General features: G+C 38.5%; 1 protein-coding gene across 1 annotated transcript in view; it reads right to left on the reverse strand.

Moving 5' to 3' along the window:
* Nucleotides 1–11,271: 11,271 nt before the first annotated feature.
* GAN (gigaxonin) overlaps nt 11,272–20,072 on the reverse strand; it is a 34,736-nt gene continuing 25,935 nt past the window's right edge. The window contains exons 9-10 of the mRNA XM_060185117.1: nt 14,248–14,357; nt 11,272–14,156 (exon numbers count right to left, since the gene is read on the reverse strand). Of these exons, the coding sequence (XP_060041100.1) occupies nt 13,975–14,156; nt 14,248–14,357 (292 nt within the window). The 3' untranslated portion in view covers nt 11,272–13,974. The remainder of the gene's footprint in view (nt 14,157–14,247; nt 14,358–20,072) is intronic.

The following is a 20,072-nucleotide window of genomic DNA, read 5'->3' on the forward strand; positions in this document are numbered from 1 at the left end:
GCATCAAAATGAGCTCTTCCCCCTGCTTTATCATGGGCAATTAAGGGGTATATTCACCCCTCACCCCAGATTGAGATCCTTTGTAGAGAGGTCTTCGGCAGACTGACATGCCACCACACTAGATATATAAGGGATTGGCTGGTGATTTGGTCTAGGATTCCCTCACTGTTTCTGTCACTGAGAAGTCAGGGGGAGGTCAGGGGTAGATAGCATAACAGTTATGCAAACAGACTATGACACCTGAGGCTATGATGTCACAGGTTGAATCCCCGGCACCACCATAAGCCAGAGCTGATCAGTGCTCTGGTTAAAAAAAAAAAAGAAGTCAGGGGACTGCTGAGGTTTCCCAGTTGGGGGAGGGCATGATGGTGGCAGTGGTGATGGTAGTGATGATGGACACAGTCAGGAGTGGAGTGCCTTTCACTCCAATTCCCTCCCACTCCTCAATGCTGTTGGTGAGGCCACAGGCTAGGGAAAGGCTTCAGTCCCTCACTCTGCATTCAGCCAACTGGGATACCGGCTTTGTTTAAAGGAAATGGTCTGTGGCAGCCCTGCTAACCCCAACCCACCAAAGTCAAAAGGTCTGCAGACAGCTGGACCATTTAACATTCTTGCTATGGAATGTAGAAAAAAATTTTTTAACCACCTTCCAGGTACATTACACACTGCTATACGAATGAAGATGAATGATCCCTTTATTACTTTTCACATGATTTCAGAAGTGACTATGTAATTTTGACATTACTAGTAAGTTCTTTAAGCTCTCTACCGTTTCTTTGTCTTTAGTGAAGATCTGTCTTTGACAGTATTTTGGTAACATTGGCAAGGAGAAATTAGAGAAAAATCCTACTATCCATAGAGATTCTCTAATATAAAACTCTACCTTGACATCAAGATTCTCTATTTTTTTTTTTTTTTATGCCAATATGCTGTTTTTTCAGGAAAGGAATTTTAAAACTATTTTTGGGGCAGGACAACATGGAAACCTATTTGGATAGGACTATAACTGCAGTGTGTGGCTGTTAAGGAGTGTATCTGACACCACAAGCACAAGCTCCAGGGAGCTGATAACAAACATAAAAGAAACACTATTCAGGGGCACACCTGGTTTAGTGCAAGGGCCTGGGTTTGAGCCTCCGCTCCCCACCTGCAGGGAGAAAGCTTTGTGAGTGGTAAAGCAGTGCTGCAAGTGTCTTTCTGTCTCTCATCTTCTCTATCACCCCCTTCCCTCTGGATTTCCGGCTATCTCTATCCAATAAATAAAGATTAAAAAGAAAAAAGAAACACTATTCCATTCATGAATCAAGTCAAGTTGTACGGCTATTGTTAATCAAATAGGAACCATTATAAATATGAGAACCAATTGGAGTGCCTTCCCCATCAAATTGTTTTATTAGGGTAATTAAACAGCTTAAAGACGATTCATTTTGTTGGTTACCTTTCTAGAAAATATTTCAAGTTTTAAATGGACTTCCAATACATAAAACAAAATTACCATACACAAATTTCAGATCAAAATACAACACTCTGTTTCTGTTTTCTTACAGTTATAAAATCCAGTCAGTACAAACTACATAAAAAAGATAAAACACTTTTCACTGATCCTTAGTACAACAGAACAGCACAGTTGCATTATGTTCTTTAAGCACAAGTCCTGTGCTTATGGAAAGGGATTGACCCTATAAGTTACTCCACAATAAACTGAAGCATGTAAACAGAGTACATGCTACTTGATTTCAGAAATTTAACTTAACCTTTCGGCATTAGTATTACTCATAAACCGTAAAGTAACTTCGTGAGAAACATTACTAGTTCAAAATTATTTCAACTTCATTAAATTTCACACAAGTAAAGGAACAGAAAATTACTCCATAGAACAAACAGATATATTTGGACCACAAGATGTTGGAGACATGATGTTTCAGTGAAATAACAGCACACTTTCTCTACTATGTACTACTAAGTTTGGGGAGCACAATTTACAAGCTGCAACTTCCCAGGACTTCAATATGTTAAACTTTAGATGTAATGTCTTTTATCTAGCTTATGTATTTTTTTTTAATCACAAATCCCTGGTTTTCAGTAGTCTTTCTTTAAAGATCAAGCTACTGTATTATACACAACAGAACCCCAACTGAGTACACATCTAAGTAGACTTCTCAGTTTGAAATCTCATTTGACAAATAAAAACTGCAGGATTTAAATTAAAAACTATTCTGCATATAACAGATCAGAAAATAGAGACAAACTAATGGAGGAAAGATTTGTGTTCAGCAGGATGAATATTGATATAGTATTTATGGAATTGTCCTCATGGTACTAAAAGCATCAAATGGCAGAGTGTGTTAAAACCTAGCCCTTGACTATTCCATACTTCGTGCACCAGCCAATAAGAGGACCAGGGTCTACTGTGACGGTCAACCCTGGGCCTGGTAGAGTCAAACTGAATTGCTTATCTTGTTTTAGGGAATTCTAATAGTTTTCTCTCAGTAGCAGATCTACATCAGTGGTAGGAAACAAATGAAACTACACATTATAGTGAGTTCTGGATGGATCTCATCCAAAGACCTACAAGCATAGATAGCTGTCATTGAGACGCATGGTGATGAAAGAACATCTGCAGGAGTCCACAAACAGAGCTGCTGTGACCCACATGTGATGAAGACAGGAGTGGAGGTGGAGCAGGAAGGGTTGTGTGGGATCTACCAAGGCATACTACCCTACCCCCTTCCCACCTCTGCAATTGTTCAATGTTTCTAGCAAAGCCCTAATGGCTTTTTCATGGCTGCTGCAATTCACAAGTAGTCTGATTCAAAAGAAAATGAGTATCATCACTATGCCATCGGTGATTTAAAAAGGTACAGGAGTGAGGAACCAAATAAGAGCTGTGTTACAAGTGAGTAGCAATGAAGAGTCTCATAGGTAGACAAAAGACAAAAAAAACCAAAAACTTACTGGTTAATAATTATTTAAATTTTCTAATGATTTTAATGGTCCACGTTTAGCTAAGTAACCTGTGCTTTTCTTGACTAAAGGCCACTTGTCAAATCTCTGAACATGAATTATCTGTCTAGCAGCCCTGGAGGAGGCAATGGTTTTAAAGTATTGGACTAACACACATGAGGTCCCTAGTACTACACAGAGGGGGAAAAATGGTATAGGTCAAAATAAATGGAAGATTTGCTGACGGCCTCCTTTCACCATGTACCAGAGTCTGTGTCTTGTCTGTCTGTCTGTCTCTCTCTCTCTATATATATATATGTGTGTGTGCGTATATTAAGTACATGTATATTTATAAAATAAGAGCATAATTAAAAGAACATTTATGCTAAATTATTAATAATAAATTATTTACCAAAAGACTACAAAAGGATGGTCTTTCTCACTACAAGCAAGAAATTCTAATTTCTGATGCTATTCAGAATTTGGAGGTCTTTTTAATTCAGAGTGAAATAAGAGAGAAGAAATGATAATCTTACCCTGCTCTAAGGAGTATAGCTAGAATAGGGTAGAACCTCCACAGTGATTCTGTAGTTGCTTGGGGAGAGCAAGTATCACATGAGTGTCCCAGAGCCACCCAGGTTTTGAGCATTTAGCCAGGTGATGGGGCAGCACAGTGCCTCATGGCTGAGTAGAAGCTACCCTGAGAGTTGGGTAGAAGCTTCTACTCATGAGGTAGAAGATGTGGCATCTGGAGCCCCTTCTCCTGGCTCAGAGGAATCTGGAGGGCCTCCAGCTGCTTAAGGAGCCACAGAAACAAAAGTGGCTATGCCTGGGGAATTTGTTGGGGGAGGAGCTCTACAGGATTCTAAATGAGAGGAGCAGGAAGTCAAGTTCTGGAAAGCTCTGGATCTGGATCTGCCTGGCTCTTACAGCCATATCCAGCTGACTATGCAAAGCTTTAGTCACACCAGCCAGGTTCAAGGCTCTCATAGGAGTGCCTTTACAAGTATTTTTTAGGCCTATGGTCTAGAAAATAGTCATTAAGAAAAAAAAATTTTTTTTTTGATACATAATTGAAGGCATTAGAAATCCAGATGGAAGAAGTACAGGATGAAGGACAAGGTAGGCATGTGATTGCCAAGTAAGAGTATTCTAAAAACCATGACTACAGTAGCTTTCTTGTACCTTGACTAAAGTCCCTACAATGACATGGAAACAAGTGCTAAATGGGGGAAGAGCCTCTGTTCTCAAAGGAATTCCACTTGCAGGATCCTGGGAAAGTCGCAATGGGCATAACAAGGAACATAGTGAAGATGATGCAGGAAATGGGAGGAAGCACACAGACATATGTAGGTGAGAAAACTACAACCTACTCCTGTGGGGTCCTGAAAGTTGAGTCTCAGTTTATGGTCATTTCCTTCTCAACTAGGCTTTCTCAAGGCTGGGAGCTATAATGGGGAGACACTAACTCAAAGGGGAGAAGGGGATAGCGAAATGGTAATGCAAAGAAACTCTCATGCCTGAGGTTCCAAAGTCCCAGGTTCAATCCCCTGCACCACCATAAGCCAGAGCTGAGCAGTGCTCTGGAAACAAACAAACAAGCACTGAGCTCAGAGTATGCAATGCCTCCCACACCACTGTGATATGCCTTCAGTGAAAACGAGAAAAACATCCTAAGAGAACAGCAAGCTTTTCGAGTCCTCAAAAGATGACACCATCTATGAGTAAGGCTGCACCTTCTATTGCTGGAAGGGGCTTAAAGGTTAGCCAAACTCAATTTTTCCAAGGGTATAATTACAGCACCCCCAGATAGGAAATCACTCAGGCCCCGTGTATAAGACTATACATGCAGAGGGACTGGTAGAGGTAAGACAAAATGTAAAGCAAGGATCACTATTTTAGTTTGTCCATGTAGTCTTAAAGAACTTTCTAAAAGTGTAAGTATTTTGAAGGTTCAAAGGGAGTCAGAGAGTTATCCAAGTGCAAATGGTGAAAGTGGCCATAGCTATTAGCCACTGGCTGCAGGTAGGATACTGTGAGCTGATGTGATGTGCAGATGGACAGGAGGGAAGAACAGGGTAGAGATAACAACCCAATGAAGATAAACAAAGACTCTTTAAAAGCAAAGTTCTGGTTAAAGCTAGTTAATCTCCCCAACCCCCCCCCCCCCCCATTTACTAAACTGTTCACAGATCCTCTTGTTTACAGCAAGTGTCAAACATCCTGCCAAAGTGCAAGAATCCTCTTACTAGTGTCACTGCAAAGATGTACAAGGATGAAACTTGGGAAGGTCTTTAGAGAGGAAGGAGTGCTTGGTACTGCAGAGGGCGCACACTTTTATCAAAAAATCATTATATTTTGAAATTCTACAACTGATTTAAAAAGCCTTGTCTAGGAGCTGGGTGGTGGCACAGCGGATTAAGCGCACATGGCGAAAAGCACAAGGACTGGCATCATGATCCTGGTTCGAGCTCCTGGCTACCCACCTGCAGGGGGTTTGCTTCACAGGTGGTGAAGCAGGTCTGCAGGTGTCTATCTTCCTCTCCTCTCTCGATTTCTCTGTCCTAACCAACAACAATGACAGCAATACAACAATGGGCAACAAAAGGGAAAAAAAATAAAGTTTTCTTAAAAAAAGAAAAACAACAGCAACATCTGATTTATATTCAAATTATGAAGGTTCCTTGACCCCTACTTGTTTTTCTTTCAATCAGGAGCTATCTTTTCAAAACCTAGATATGACTTTATTTAGCTATTTTACTAGGCTATAAAGAGTATTACCAATCCTAACAGCTAACTCTTGATCCCTGCCAGAACTGAAAACAAAACAAAACAAAGCACCCTATTTTATAAGAGGGAGAGAGACACCAGAGTACTGTTTTGGCACATGCAATCTGGAAATGAATCCAGAACCTCAGGAGTTATAGAATCTGCACTCTACCCACTGAGAAATCTCTATAGCTGCCCTCCCAGAACTTTTCTGTTTTCTATATTTTTAGAGAAGTTACTAGTACAGTAATGGTAAGAATGACACTGTTAATGAGTACCTTGGTCTAAGTTGACAGGGATCATTCTTATTAATGTAGTCTGGATAAAGGTCATTCAGTTGATTTCATAGTCCTTTCAACCTTGCTGCTTCTTTCTTTTCTAACCAACAAAGGTTATCAGGATGATCTTATTAAATACCTTACTTTGTTAATAACTCTTTATTTGAAAATACGTAAGTATACACATGTAATTGTAACACAAACTGCTTGCTTATTTTTGAGTTTCACATAACATCCAAGTTAAGAGAGCATAGCTGAGGTCTACTGATCTCAAGGTATGTAGAAAATATCTAGTATTTGGCCAACTAGACTACTACTTTTGATATGGGGGGGGAAGAAAATTCAACTTTGGAAAAGACTGTTAAGTATTAGGAGAGAACTTCATTAAGTTCTGAATTAAGGGCTATTTATAACAACTAAACATTTGAAGCATTTTCAGATGTTTCTGTTATTTAGGACTATCTTGAATTTAAATATTAGAGACAGACGGACAGTGTGACACAGGTCTAAAAAGTATGCACCTTTATAAGGAAAATATACATTTATTTGCATATAATGGTATCACATGGTAGCAGACATCAGAAAGAAGAGGGCACTGAGGTCAGAATGTTCAGTGAGGGACAGCACCCGCACCCCCCACCTCAGTGAGCAGAGACTGAGTGAATGGCAACAGCAGTTGGGTTAGAACTACCTCTCTGCTTGTGTAGAAGGCACCAGCTCTCCTAATTACTCATTACTCCACTAAATCTCCCCCAGTGACTCTTGTTAACATCCTATCATCCCACCTCAGAGGCACAACACTGAGCACAGGGTTAAAGGGCTTCCAAAAGTCAGCAGTGAGCCTTCAAACCTGCACACACCCAGCACCAAAGCCAACACTCATAGGTTTGCTTAGGGAAGAACACAGAATGTTTATAGATGTTTTCCTCAAGATAAGTAAGAAAGTTGAGGCTTTAAAGGAGTCAGGTTTGGTTCTCTTGGACACCAAGCAGGGAAATGTCTCATGATTTATCGCCAGATCCACATGGTAACATGCCGATAAACTTGAGAAGGAAGCTAAAGACATGCCATTTATTGTCAAGAGCAAGTCTTTTACCCTAAAAAGTGCAGTGTAAAATAAACATTAATTCTTCTCCATGCATAAAGAAAGTTTTTTTTTTTTTTTTTAGATTCTCCTTGTTATTCAAGTTTTCCCTACTATACTAAGGCTCTAGGAATAGGAATAACCTTTTTTTGACCACAAATAACTGTGTAGTTTCCACAGAAAATCAACTGGCAACAGAAGATTTGTTTAGCAGAACTGCTGGATTTCTCCACTTTCCTAACTTGACAATCAGGTAAGCGGGCAGGTGAGAGATTTGCATAGAGAAGGGACAGGAGAGAACTGGGCATATTTTTATGACATAAAAAGCAAACCCTTTCATTCATGATTTTAAGTAATAATTATAATTCTGTTTGGAACCTCAACTGTGCACTAAGAAAATACTCTCAAAGTATCATTTAAACCACTTGGCTTTCAGAACCTAAAGGGTAAAACTTAGCAATGAACCTGTATTTTCACCAAAATTAAAGATTCTTGGAAAAAAAATTCATGAGAATACACTTAATAGACCCTTAAACTGCTCACAATAGCACCTTATAAAAAGCGGGGAAAAAAAATGTAGCTCCAAGCAGCTAAAATTCCAGGGTAAAATTACAGATAGACAGATATTCTTGTCTGATCTTAACTGGGATGGAAATCAAGCCCTCTATTTTACACAGCAGTGGTGTTTAAATATACTACTTTTCTACGTTATGAAAACATAGCCTTTTAAAGACTCTTTAAAGTTCAAGTTGGGTTTCAAGTAATCATTTTGCAGCAGCTTTTGGAGAATTATTGTTCCTCCTGATTAAACGTGCCTATTAAAAAAATAGTAGTAAAATGGAAAATATGCCTTAGAGAATTGTATTCCTCAAGGCCGCTTACTGCTTGCTTCCAGGCTTTTGTTAAAGGACAGAATGTGTTGAATTCTTCTAAATTGGCAGGGGATCAAGCACAACACTACATAATGAGGTAGCCGAGAACAGTTTTTCCTATAAACACAAAGAACAAGGGAATAAGTGCATATAATTCTCATCCAATTAAGCAGGAAACATTATAAAGCAAGCTACCTATAATCATATTTAAACCAAGTACAATGGTTTATCTTGAAAAAAAATTTAATGTGAGGTTTTAAGGTATACTTTATTTGTAACTGATGATTTAAGAACAATAAAGATAAGGTACTATAAAAACCTATTTGTACTGAAGAACTAAAAATTATGTTCTAGTGGCACAGTGGTAAAGCTTTGGACTCTCAAGCATGAGGTCCCAAGTTCGATCCCTGGCAGCACATGTGCCAGAGTGATGTCTGGTTCTTTCTCTTTCCTCCTATCTTTCTCATAAATAAATAAAATCTTTAAAAAAATTATGTTCTAATAAGTATAATTCACCAGCCAGAAGGAAGGAAAAACCTATATAAACTTGATATCTGAAATCTCTGAGGTGGCTGTTTATCAATATAGATTGTGATAACCTTCTCATTTCACTCTATGCATGGTGTTTGGAACCTGGGTTATATACCTTCCTGCTACTCTAACCTTCTTCCTTTTGGGCCATAAGGCTATAACTATCAAAAATTTAATTAGGCCAAATTTTACCTGAATGGAAATGCTAAAAGATTAGCTTTTAATTTCAAAATAAAGAGAAAGCAGCAGACACTTCTCACTAATTAGTAATGTTCTCTTATTTTACTTATATTGTTAATTTCATGAGTAAGGGCAGTTAAAAACCCACTTAGATAATTGCACTGATAGAACAAACTTTTCTAAACTATTAGCATACAACCAAAGGGGTAGTCTTATAACTGAGCTCTTCCCATGTCATATAAACGGGACATTTACAACTGTTATAATATGACAAGGAGGAGATAAACTGAAAATCCAAATAATATAATTACTTGTGAAAAAAAATACAAAACTCTAAAAAGCTTTATCACCTGGCTTGCTAAAAATATATAAAAAGAATAGTAGTTCAAGTCTATGGAGACTTTCCTGTCAGCAGGTAGAACACACCCTCATCCTGAGTTTTTGTTGTTCTCATAATTGAGCTGTGGGTCATTCCTTACATTTACGACATACCTGCCTGAAATTTCTGAACCAATTGTAAAGGATTCTTGGAAAGCTAGCAAAATACTTTCCTTAACATTCTAAAATACAATTTCATTCCCTTACTGATTACATATGGCAAGGAAGGTATAGATGAAGTATCAGCTCTCTAAAGGTAAAAAGAGCTTCTCTTTCAAATATAAATACTTCTCTTAAGACTTTAGTAAATCATTAAATTTTCTATAGTTAACTGACAAAACAAACAAAACCAAAGAGTTTTTCTTGGTTTCTAACTCTGCAGTTTTCAAAGGCTATGACTAGAGCTGGGGGTGGTACAAGTTATATGGCAAATGATTATTTGATTAAAATATGCCCATATGCCTATAAAATTAGGTTAGAATCTAACAGGCTGAATGGTGAAATGATAACCCAAGATGTGAATTCTGTCCATGGCTTCTACTCAGGATGTGAGGATCAAAGTACTACGTTTTGGAAAAGATTTGAACCTTAAATAAGATGCTGTGGGACACAAGACCACAGAGCAGTACACCATCAGGCACTGTGCACTTTTATTCAGTACTAGTTTCCTACTTTGTCTTTGAGGCCAGCCCACCTGTGTGGTAGGTCTCTCATGAAATCTAGCAGAACAGGTCACTTCCCACTTCTGGAAAGCATTTCTCAGTCCTCTGAGGAAAGAATGCTGTTCCAAAATACTATTGTCATTGGTCAGACATCAGTTACTCTGTGTCAGACTGAGATTAGCAGATGAATAAAACAGCTCCTCAAGGGAGAGTAGTATTACATCTGCCTCACTGGTAAACCCTGCAGACCTCTTAGCAGTTGCTTACTAAACACTGGGCTGACTAGTAAAGGACAGATTTTTCAGCACCAGTTGGAGTCTCTTCTCTCTGTCTGTCAAAGCTCACTAGGTCATAGGGGCAGCCTCCCCCCCCAACAGTGTTTTTAAAGGAGGTCCCAACTCCTTTTAAACTGATAAAAGTACCTCCTCATTCTCTCTCCAGATAATCAAATGTCTTCGGGTGGGCACAGGAAGCATCCTCTTACTCAGGAAAACCAGCACTCTGGAAGGTAATACTGCAATATTTTAGCCCTCCTTGGAAAACTTTTGGGGCTCCTGGTTTGATACACTCAAGTAGATATACAACACATGGAACCCTAATGGACCAGAGCAGCTACTCTATTTCTCCAAAAACTTAACTTATACCCTGTAAGTAACTTGGGTCATAGCAAAGACTGTCCTATCTTTATCATGCCAACACACAAAGAATACATTTCCTATATATACACTGCCCAGAGGACCTTAACTTAAAATTATAATAATGGCAATTCCAGATCATCGCTAAAGAAAGTGCTTTCATAAAGTGGTAGTGCAATATAATAGAACACTTCAATAAATATAACATCTCATAGCCTACTGTCAACTATCAGCCCCTAGTAAAACAATTACTTAATGAAAAAAACAAATTAAAAAATTTATTAGGTTAAAAAATTATTAGGCTAATTCTTTATAGCATACCAACTGTTAGTTGGTAAACACTATTTTTACTTCCAATAAAGAAGAGAAATGCAAAAAGCCAAGTAAAACTTAGTACTAACCTACAAATATTTCAATATTTACACTCAACATGAGTTTAACATAGTAGTATAAACGGAGGGGTCACAGGCTCAAGGATTATTTGAAGCACCAGGAGACAGTAATCTATGTTGACTGAAAGTACAATTCAAAAAAGTAAACAAACGCAAATAGACTAGTAGACTGTAACACGCACTCCCCCTCCTTGGAGTATATAAGCACTAACACAAACAAAAAGTAACTTCATTTAAAATTAACACTCAATTTTTGAAAAAAACCTATGTTTGGATATGTTAAACAAACCTACTTTAGACTGTAGCCTATGAGAAATTCTTTAAATACTCATATACTCTAACCTGAGGCAACTTTCCTCCTGTTGGTGGGATAATAAAAATAAACTGCACTTCTTCCAAAGATATTTCTATTTAATAGATCTACCCTCAGCTGCTAATTCCAACAAGTAAGTGGTAAAAGTGCCTCATGGAGAAAGAAGTACCGAAAATTTATCAAGAAAAGAAACCTCAAGTATGGGTGGAATGTCAAAACATCAACCTGCATGAAATGAGTTAAAAATTTATTTCACAATACTGAAATATCTGTACTTTGTCAAAGTCATGATACTTTTTGAACACCACAAAATTAAATACTTCCCTATGCATCAACTTAATACTTTATTACAATTATATATAACAAAATAACAATTTGGCACTTAGCAGCTTTTATTAGTTATTGCATCCCATGTTAAGTGGCAAATTTATTTTTAAATTAGTACTTAATTTCTGTAGCTACAGTGTCAGCGAACTGAATTTTTAAAAAAGCTACTTATATAAAATGAAATGATCAAATCACACAGGCACTGAGAATATTTTAGTTGGGAACCACTCACTCCTAAAGAAAAAAATGTCTCCTTGAATTTTAAACTTCAGAATTGAAAGAAGGGGAGTCTATAACTATTATAGCTTTCACAAGGTATCAGTATTTTAATGTACTTCAACTGTAGCTTCTGAAAGCCAAGGTTCTGTTCTATATAGGGTATTTTATTAAAAAAGATCTACTTAACTTTATTTATTATTATTATTATTTTGCAAGTTGTTGCCACTTAAAGTAACTGTAAGGAAGTCCTCTTCCTTTGCAATGGTTACATAGTACACTATGATTAAAAGATAGTTAAAGTATCACTGGAAAAGGTCTACAGACAATAGCCAACAGATATACAATTAAAAAAAAAAAAAGCCTGGCTTTGCTTTCATATTAAGTTTGTGTTAAATGAATGTGTGGCAAATCTGGTCTGGTGCCTCTGATACAGAAGACAGAAATTTCATACCTTCTTTTACTGTGTGAGTATTTCTGCCAAACAGAACATTCTCAGCACCCACACTGGCAAGGCTCCTTTCAGCAACTTTTACAAATATTGTCTTCTACATATTTAAGAAAAAAAGTGCAGCTAGGTCACCCTCCTCTCTGTTTATGGGTAGGAAAACCTAAGAGTTGTTTCATTACATGTAGTAGCATACAAACATTCCATATGGGAAGTTTCTAGAAGAAACCTCATCCTCAAATTTATAACCAAAAGATACATTTATATAACTTTTAAACATTAAGACAAAATGCTGCTTCTTATAGTCATATTCTAATAAGAAAAAAGCTATAGAAAACAATTAAAAACTAGGAATTATATATTAAGTTGATTAGAAATATGATATTGCATAAAATTCAAATTCTGAAGTAATCAAGTACTTCAAAGGTCCTCATTCCACACTAAAGTGGTATAATTTGAATGAAAAACAAAATATCTTACATGATATGTGCTACCAAGAATGATCTCTCCCCCAATGGAAAGTGGGGTGGAGTGGGCTGACATGGGAATGAGAGGAAAAGGCGTAAAGGATTAATTTGCCCTATGATGAACAGAATGAAATTGAGTTGAGGTAGTTTACCCTACCAGCCAAACTTGTAACATAATTTGTCTAAAACTCTTTACTAATGAGCGGCACTGAGAAAATTCTACTACTAAGACTAGATTCTTAACACGGGTTTGCATCCTAAGACAAGATTTCAAATCCTAAGCAGTAGTAAACAAGACTTTGTGTGCTTTCAGACAGAGTACAGATCTTCCTCGATTTATGATGGAATTGCATATTGATATCTCATCATAAGTTGAAAATACTGTAAATCAACAAGCTGACCAGGAACCACAGCCACTTGCCACCCAGGGTCGGAAGAAAGTATTGGCTGCTACTGAATGGGTATTGCTTTCACACCCTTAAAAAGTAAAAAAAATCCCAAGTAAACCATCATAAGTCGGGGATTGTCTGTTTTGTGTTTTTTTTTTTAAGTTTTTGATCCCTACATATCTTATCTGGATAGATTTTATTTCTTACAGCAGATCTTTACTATTTGACTCAGATCTTTCTTTTTATAACATCTCCTACTCACTAATATTCTCTTATTTATTATAAAATGGTTTTGATTAATTGAAAGAATGGCACTGCATGAGATCCTTCACAACTCCAAGAGTACTCCCCTAGAAATTACGATATGCCGTATTTCACTCTAAATTAACAGAGAAGTTAGCAACTTCCTTTAAATTCATAGGAGGGCTGCAACTTGAATCAAATTACTGAACTGTTACATTACTAAGATAGAATGTCATAAAATAAATTTTATCTTAGAAATTTTTATCTTAGTTATCATAATAATTTTAAAGAGATTCTTAAGATGAGTACTAGTGGTACATCGACACTAAATGGCATGTCATCCAATCTAACATTTTAGGCACAAACCTTAATTTGTTGGGTAGGGTTAGGCATAATATTTCCTTCCAAGTGTAATAGAAAAGCAATTGTGGTATGGTTTGGATATGTTGATTTGCATATAAGGATTTGTATTTGTTTACCAAAGCCAGATACTAGAACACAACAGTTTATCAGATCTCAATTCCCTTCAGGGAAAATGCACCTTAATGTTTTAACTTCAATATTTTACAATGTACTGACTCCCACTTTCCTTTTCCTTTTGACATTTACTAGCCTCCATTTGCTACAGACACATCAAACCGGAGGAACTGTTCCCTCCCAGGTGGTTTTTCAATAGTTACACGTTCTCCTAAACAGGAGCTCAAGCTTTTAAGCATTATAAAACCACCAGAAATACCGTACAAAGGCAGACAGTCAGAGCAAGCTTTGGCTGCCATCTCTGTCCCCTCACAAAAAGCCACTGTCACGGTGCACTTGGTTTGGGCCCTGCGTCTGCTCTGTTTTCACTTCAGGGGGAATGAACTCGGATACGAAATAAGCCTTGCTGCAGCTGGAGGCGGAAAAGCTTGCAATTTGCAATACGTAAGGCTGCACATCCAGTGCGCCGCAGGTCAGATGGAAGAAGGGGTTTTGTGTGGTGCCAGGTTCCTGTGCTTCTTTTAAACTCACGCACATAGTCGTAATTGGTACCTAAACCATAAAAAGAAATAAGTAAAGGTGAGACTACTAACCCCGGAGCCAGTTGCAAGTAGTTCCCCAAAACTCAATGCAACGGTCTTACCTGTATCAAGATCTCCAATAACATAAATACTGGCTCCTATGGGTACAGCTCCATAAACAAAAGAGGAACTAGCAGGGATGCATAAATTCTGGTCATTAAGATAGATCCACCTAAAACACAGATGGATACAATTAAGGAAGTCAAAAAAATTTAAGGACAGGGACAGTTTTTTTTTTTTTTAATAGAATTCCAAATAGAATTCCCTGTAGAAAGAATATGGGAAAGAGAAAAATCATCACTAGACAAATTTCACAGTAATGACTACTGGAGGCTAGTCTGAAAATGATGCTAAAAATAAATGGTGAAGGGGACCAGGCAGTAGCACAACTGGTACAGGGTACACATTATATATAGGTCAAGCCCCCAGTCCCCAGGGAGGCTTCCCAAATGATGAAACAATATTGCAGGTGCCTCTCTCTCTTCCCTCTTTATCTCCCATTTATTCAATTTCTCTGTCAAGAGAGAGAAATGTACAATATTACTTTTGTGATGTTTCTGCCAAAACTATGCAATTGTAGCTCAATCACAGTAAGTCATAGGCAAATGCAAAGTTAAGAGACCTTCTATAAAAACACAACTGGCCAATGCTCTATAAGACGACCAAGGTCATGAAATACAAGAACTGATAATAAAGAAACATAACTAATGTGCAAGTGGGATTTTAGAATGGATTCTGAAATAGAGAAGGAAAAAGGTATTAATGGATGAGGTGGTGAAATTTAAATAGAGCCTGTAAGTTTACTTAGTAATGTTATACAGATGTAAATATCCTGGTTTTGATATTTGTACTTCAGTTATGTAACATGGAGAAGATGGGTGAACTGTTTTATAGGAACTCTTGCTATTTTTGCAACTCTACTACAAGTCTTAAATTAATCCAAAATGAAAGGATTTATTACATTCTTAAGAACAACAACTTATTAAACTGGGAAATGTTATGCATGCACAAAGTATTATAATTTGTAAAACATTAATTCTCCAATAAAATAAATAAAAGGAAACAACTTATTTTTTTTAGATTTTGTTTCTTTATTTTCCCTTTTGTTGCCCTTGTTGTTTTATTATTGTAGTTATTATTGATGTTGTCATTGTTGGATAGGACAGAGAGAAATGGAGAGAGGAGTGCTGGGCAACTGATACCTTCTCTAAGTTTATGTGGGCTACAGCTCAGACAGGAGAAAGTTCAAAAAAGCTTATAAGCCATATGCTCTCTTGTTTTGCTGTAATGGGCATTCCTCTTCAACTTAAGACGGACAATGGACCTGCTTTTACCAGCAAACAATTTAAAGATTTTTGTTCCCTCTGGAACATTACTCATACTACAGGCATTCCCTATAATCCACAGGGACAAGGCATTGTCAAGAGGGCCCATCAAATCCTTAAGGCACAATTAAATAAAGAAAAAGAATATACCCCCCCAATATCCAGCTGACAAAAGCCTTAACTATATTAAATCTTTTTAATATTTACAAAAACTAGAACCAACCTCCTATTATTCTTCATTGGCAAACACCATCCACCCTCGTAGCTATTAAGGTCAAATGGAAAGACCCACTTGATAAAATTTGGAAAGGGCCTGACCCCCTATTGACCATGGTTTCGCATGCGTGTTTCCACAGAATTACTCAAAATCTGTCTGGCTTCCTGCCTGCCATGTCCAGCAATACCCGCATGATGGCACTGCTATCCCTGAGGAACAAGAAACACTGCAAGAGGACTGGCTGCAGGATGCACCCCAGGACCCATAATACGACACGGTGGAATCTGAAAAATCTGGTTCACAGAGCCCTCTCTCCACCCCCTGAATATCTTATGCTATGACTGGCCAGTTGTGTTTTGTGAATGAGTTGAATGACCAAAAAAAAAAAAAAAAAAAAAAGTTTTTGAGTGAGGTGAATGACCAAAATTTTTTGTATGACCCATTTTGCTCAGAGTACTCTGAAACTTAATTGACTTTATATAAAAATGCTGGATGCAGCCATGGTTTCTGGAGACGTCCAGAAACAGTCCAAAAAATTTGTTTTTCTCCTCTTTTAATTTTTTTTTGAAGTCTTGGTATAAATGTGAAATGTTTAATCTTAAACTGTGTGAGTAAAGATGGTTCAAGTAAGAGAGTACAGATCTAAATTTGTGTTTGAAATGATATGTCTTAGTAACAAAAGTTTTTCTCTTCCTGTGTGTTATAAACTACATGTTTATGTGTGTGTTTCAAGTTTGGTAAACATTAGCTTAATGGTTAAAAGTGTAACTTTGAAGCTATATTCTTACCAAGCAGAGTTAAATAAAGAAGTTTTCAACATAATTCTTATAAAGGTAAAATTACTTTGCTAAAGTAACTGAGTATTTAAGGTAAAAGTCTAAATATTAACGTGCCGATTCATCATCTCCAAAATTAAAATACAAATTCTCTATACAGGACATTTTTGGAGGGCCCCCCAAAATGCCCTGTAAACTAATCTTGTGAAAATTAATCCACAACAAATCTGGCATCAACCTGACATTATAAATGTTCAAAAAAAAAAAAAAAAAAAAAAGAACCAGTCACTAACGTGTTAACTCTCTAAGTAACCTGAGTTTGTTTAAAGTCCAAAGTAAAAAGTAGTTAAAAATCAATATTTATTTTAACTAAATTTGGTCTGAAGATCCTGCTGTACAGAGACTGCTTGCTACACAAGGTCACATAAGATGACCTTTAAACAAAATTATAAAGATACTTAAACCAATTATAATCATCGAGTTATCAATTATAGTAAAACTCTAACTTGTTAAAAGTTTTTTTTCTTCACAAGTAATTGACTACAACTATGTCAAAGCCTTCACATGAAGAAGCATCTGCTTATATGGTAAGATATTAAACTATATAAGAAGTTCCCCCATATACAAATTATGTAAACTAACAACATTCACATATTTTTCTACACTTAACTGGTTTGTCTCCTTTTGCCACTATAGGCCTGCCTTTGTCAGCCAACAATTTAAAGACTTTTTTCCTTTATAACATCACCCATGCCACAGACATCCCTTACAACCCCAAAGACAAACGGTTGTTGAATAGGCCCACCAAATGCATAGGCCCAATTAAGTAAAAAAAAAAAAAGGGGGGGGGGAATACATCCCCCAATATTCAGTTGGCTAAGGCACCAACTACATTAAACCTCCTTTAATATTTATAAAAATTTGAACCAGATGCCCTGCTAACCATGGGAAGCAGATTTGTTTGTTTCCTTCACAGGAATCCCCAGAAAAACCATCTGGACCCCTGCACACTCTGACATCGCCCACTAGATGGCACAACTATAGATGTGTACCCCCTGAAACCCATGATGTGACGTGACACGATCTGAAAAACCTGATTCACAGACTCCAAGGACAGAACTTTCTTACTGCCTTTCTCTTGCCCATCACTGTCTGCCCTACCTGCTTCTGCTTCGCCGGTCACATTTTGGCGGTTCCAGCTCACTCTCTACAGAGAAGCAAAGTTCCAGTGGCTGTCCTCCCCCGTCAAGATAGACGTGTGGCATTTCTTCCCCTGGTTGTTGGCATTAGACTGACACTTCTATTGGACTTGCTGGTACACCTTTGGACACTCCCTTTACACTGCTGGACTTGTCGAAGACTGTAATAGTCCATGGACCTTGCATCTAGCTGTCTGGGGACTTTGCAACACCAGTCACCCCTCTCACCCCTCGGTCTATCAGGCCCCCACTCCTCCACCTATCAAGCAGCAGCCCCTTCCACCCATCAGGCAGCCCCTCTCCACCTACCAGGCCTCTCTTCAGTCTCACCTTGTCTTTTGCTACTCTTACTTATCCCTGTCTTGTGCCAGTTCTTTTTGAAAATGCATACACAATATCATTCAGTATTCTTCCCAGCAGGTTTCTGTTCAGCCCTACACTACTATTCCTCTGTCAGAGATGGAGTCTTTTACAGACATTGACCCATTTAAATATGGCCACTGGAAAGGGAGATGTCGAGAAATTGTGAGGATGTGGTTAAGCTTGGCAGGGCTTGAACCTGAGGAGTGTGTCAATCCTGTTAGTCTCTCTTTACTGAGAGGTTGAGCAAGGAGGGATAGCAGTAACCCCAAAGGTGTGCCTCGTCCTATCAGACTCCCTGCCTCACAAAGCACCCTGCATTCCTGATACTATGGCCATTAGATAAAAAGAAAGGGGGAGATGTTGGGCCTTAAAGCCAGTCCCCCTGCTCTGCTTACATAATCATTGTTTTGCCTGAAATATCCCCACTTCATTATCCCCTCAGGGTACTGCTAATTCAGTTAAAACCATCGCAACAGTTACTAAGGACGCTTCCACCTTCCCAGCATGCCTTTTGCCTCTCTCCACCCCCTTTCCTAGCCAGTCCCGTTCCCAACTTGCCACTTCCGTCTTTACCCTATAAATCCCACTGCTGTTCCAGTTTCGCTCTTTCTCTTCCACATCCTGATCCAGAGAAGACCTGGAGAAGGGCTGGTGGGCATAGTGGGAGGCAACCATTTTGCTAGCTCCACGTGGCCTAAACTGCTGTGCCTGCACCCAACTCCGGGGCGTCCGCGTGAATAAAGATTTGTGTTCCCGCTCCACCACGAGTTCCTGTTCTCTTCTCTCTCCCCCGTGACACAATCCGACAGAGGAGAAGAAGACAGAGAGGAGGAGAGAAAGATAGACACCTGCTGACCTGCTTCACCGCTTGTGAAGCGACTCCCCTGCAGGTGGAGAGCTGGGGGCTGCAACCGGATCCTTACACTGGTCCTTGCACTTCGTGCCAAGTGTGCTTAACCCACTGCACTACTGCCTGACTCCCAACAACTTTTTAAAAAGTTTTTTATATTTTATTTATTTTCCCTTTTGTTGCCTTTGTTGGTTTTTATCATTGTTGGATAGGACAGAGAGAAACGGAGAGAGGAGGGGAAGACAGAGGGGGAGAGAAAGAGAGACACCTGCGACCTGCTTCACCACCTGTGAAGTGACTCCCCTGCAGTTGGGGTGCCGGGGGCTCAAACCGGGATCCTTACGCTGGTTCTTATGCTTTGCACCACGTGTGCTTAACCCGTTGTGCCACCGCCCGATTCCCAACCACTTATTATTGAGGAAGTATGGGGAAAAAAATGTCCTGGAGCATGTACAATAATGGTAATGTGTGCACTTAACCAAGTGCACCACTGTCTGGCCTCTACAATATTGTAAATCAATGTTATAACATTCTAATACACCTCAACATATTACTTCTTCCCAGGCTACAAATCAAACAGCTGAGTATACCTCCACCTTCTCTGCAGCTGAATCCCACACACAATCACTGGGGAAAAGCACACAACTCCCTGAACAAATCCATCAACAGGACCCCTTTTACCTGCACAAGGCAGACTGGCTGGAAGGACATAAATGACGATAGAGAGGGAGGAGAAAGAGACAATGAGAGGTTAGAACCTCCAGAAGAATGAGAAGGAAAGAAAGCACCAGTGATACTTCAGCTTCTCGTTATAAGTAACAGCTACAAATTCCTGACCAAAGACAACTGCCTCAGAGACCTGGAAATCAGACAAAAGCAGGTAGATTTGGGACAGAAGCTAAAAGCTAAACCTGCCCACATGGAGCAAGTATCCTATTCTTTAGCAGCAACACCTGAAAACATTCTGTGGTGGTAGGGAGCTTAGGATAGCTAAAACCCCTGGGTATTAAAATCAGGATAGAGCAACAAGGGACAATCAAGATCACCTATGTGTGGCTCTCAGAAAAGACAAGAGGTAAAGAAAGCCCTGCATTCATGTGGACCAGCTCATCTCAAGTATGTCAATCTCAACAGTGACTGCTTGTAAACCAAGGCTT

Source organism: Erinaceus europaeus, chromosome 2 (assembly GCF_950295315.1).
Source record: "Erinaceus europaeus chromosome 2, mEriEur2.1, whole genome shotgun sequence".
Lineage (NCBI taxonomy): Eukaryota > Metazoa > Chordata > Mammalia > Eulipotyphla > Erinaceidae > Erinaceus > Erinaceus europaeus.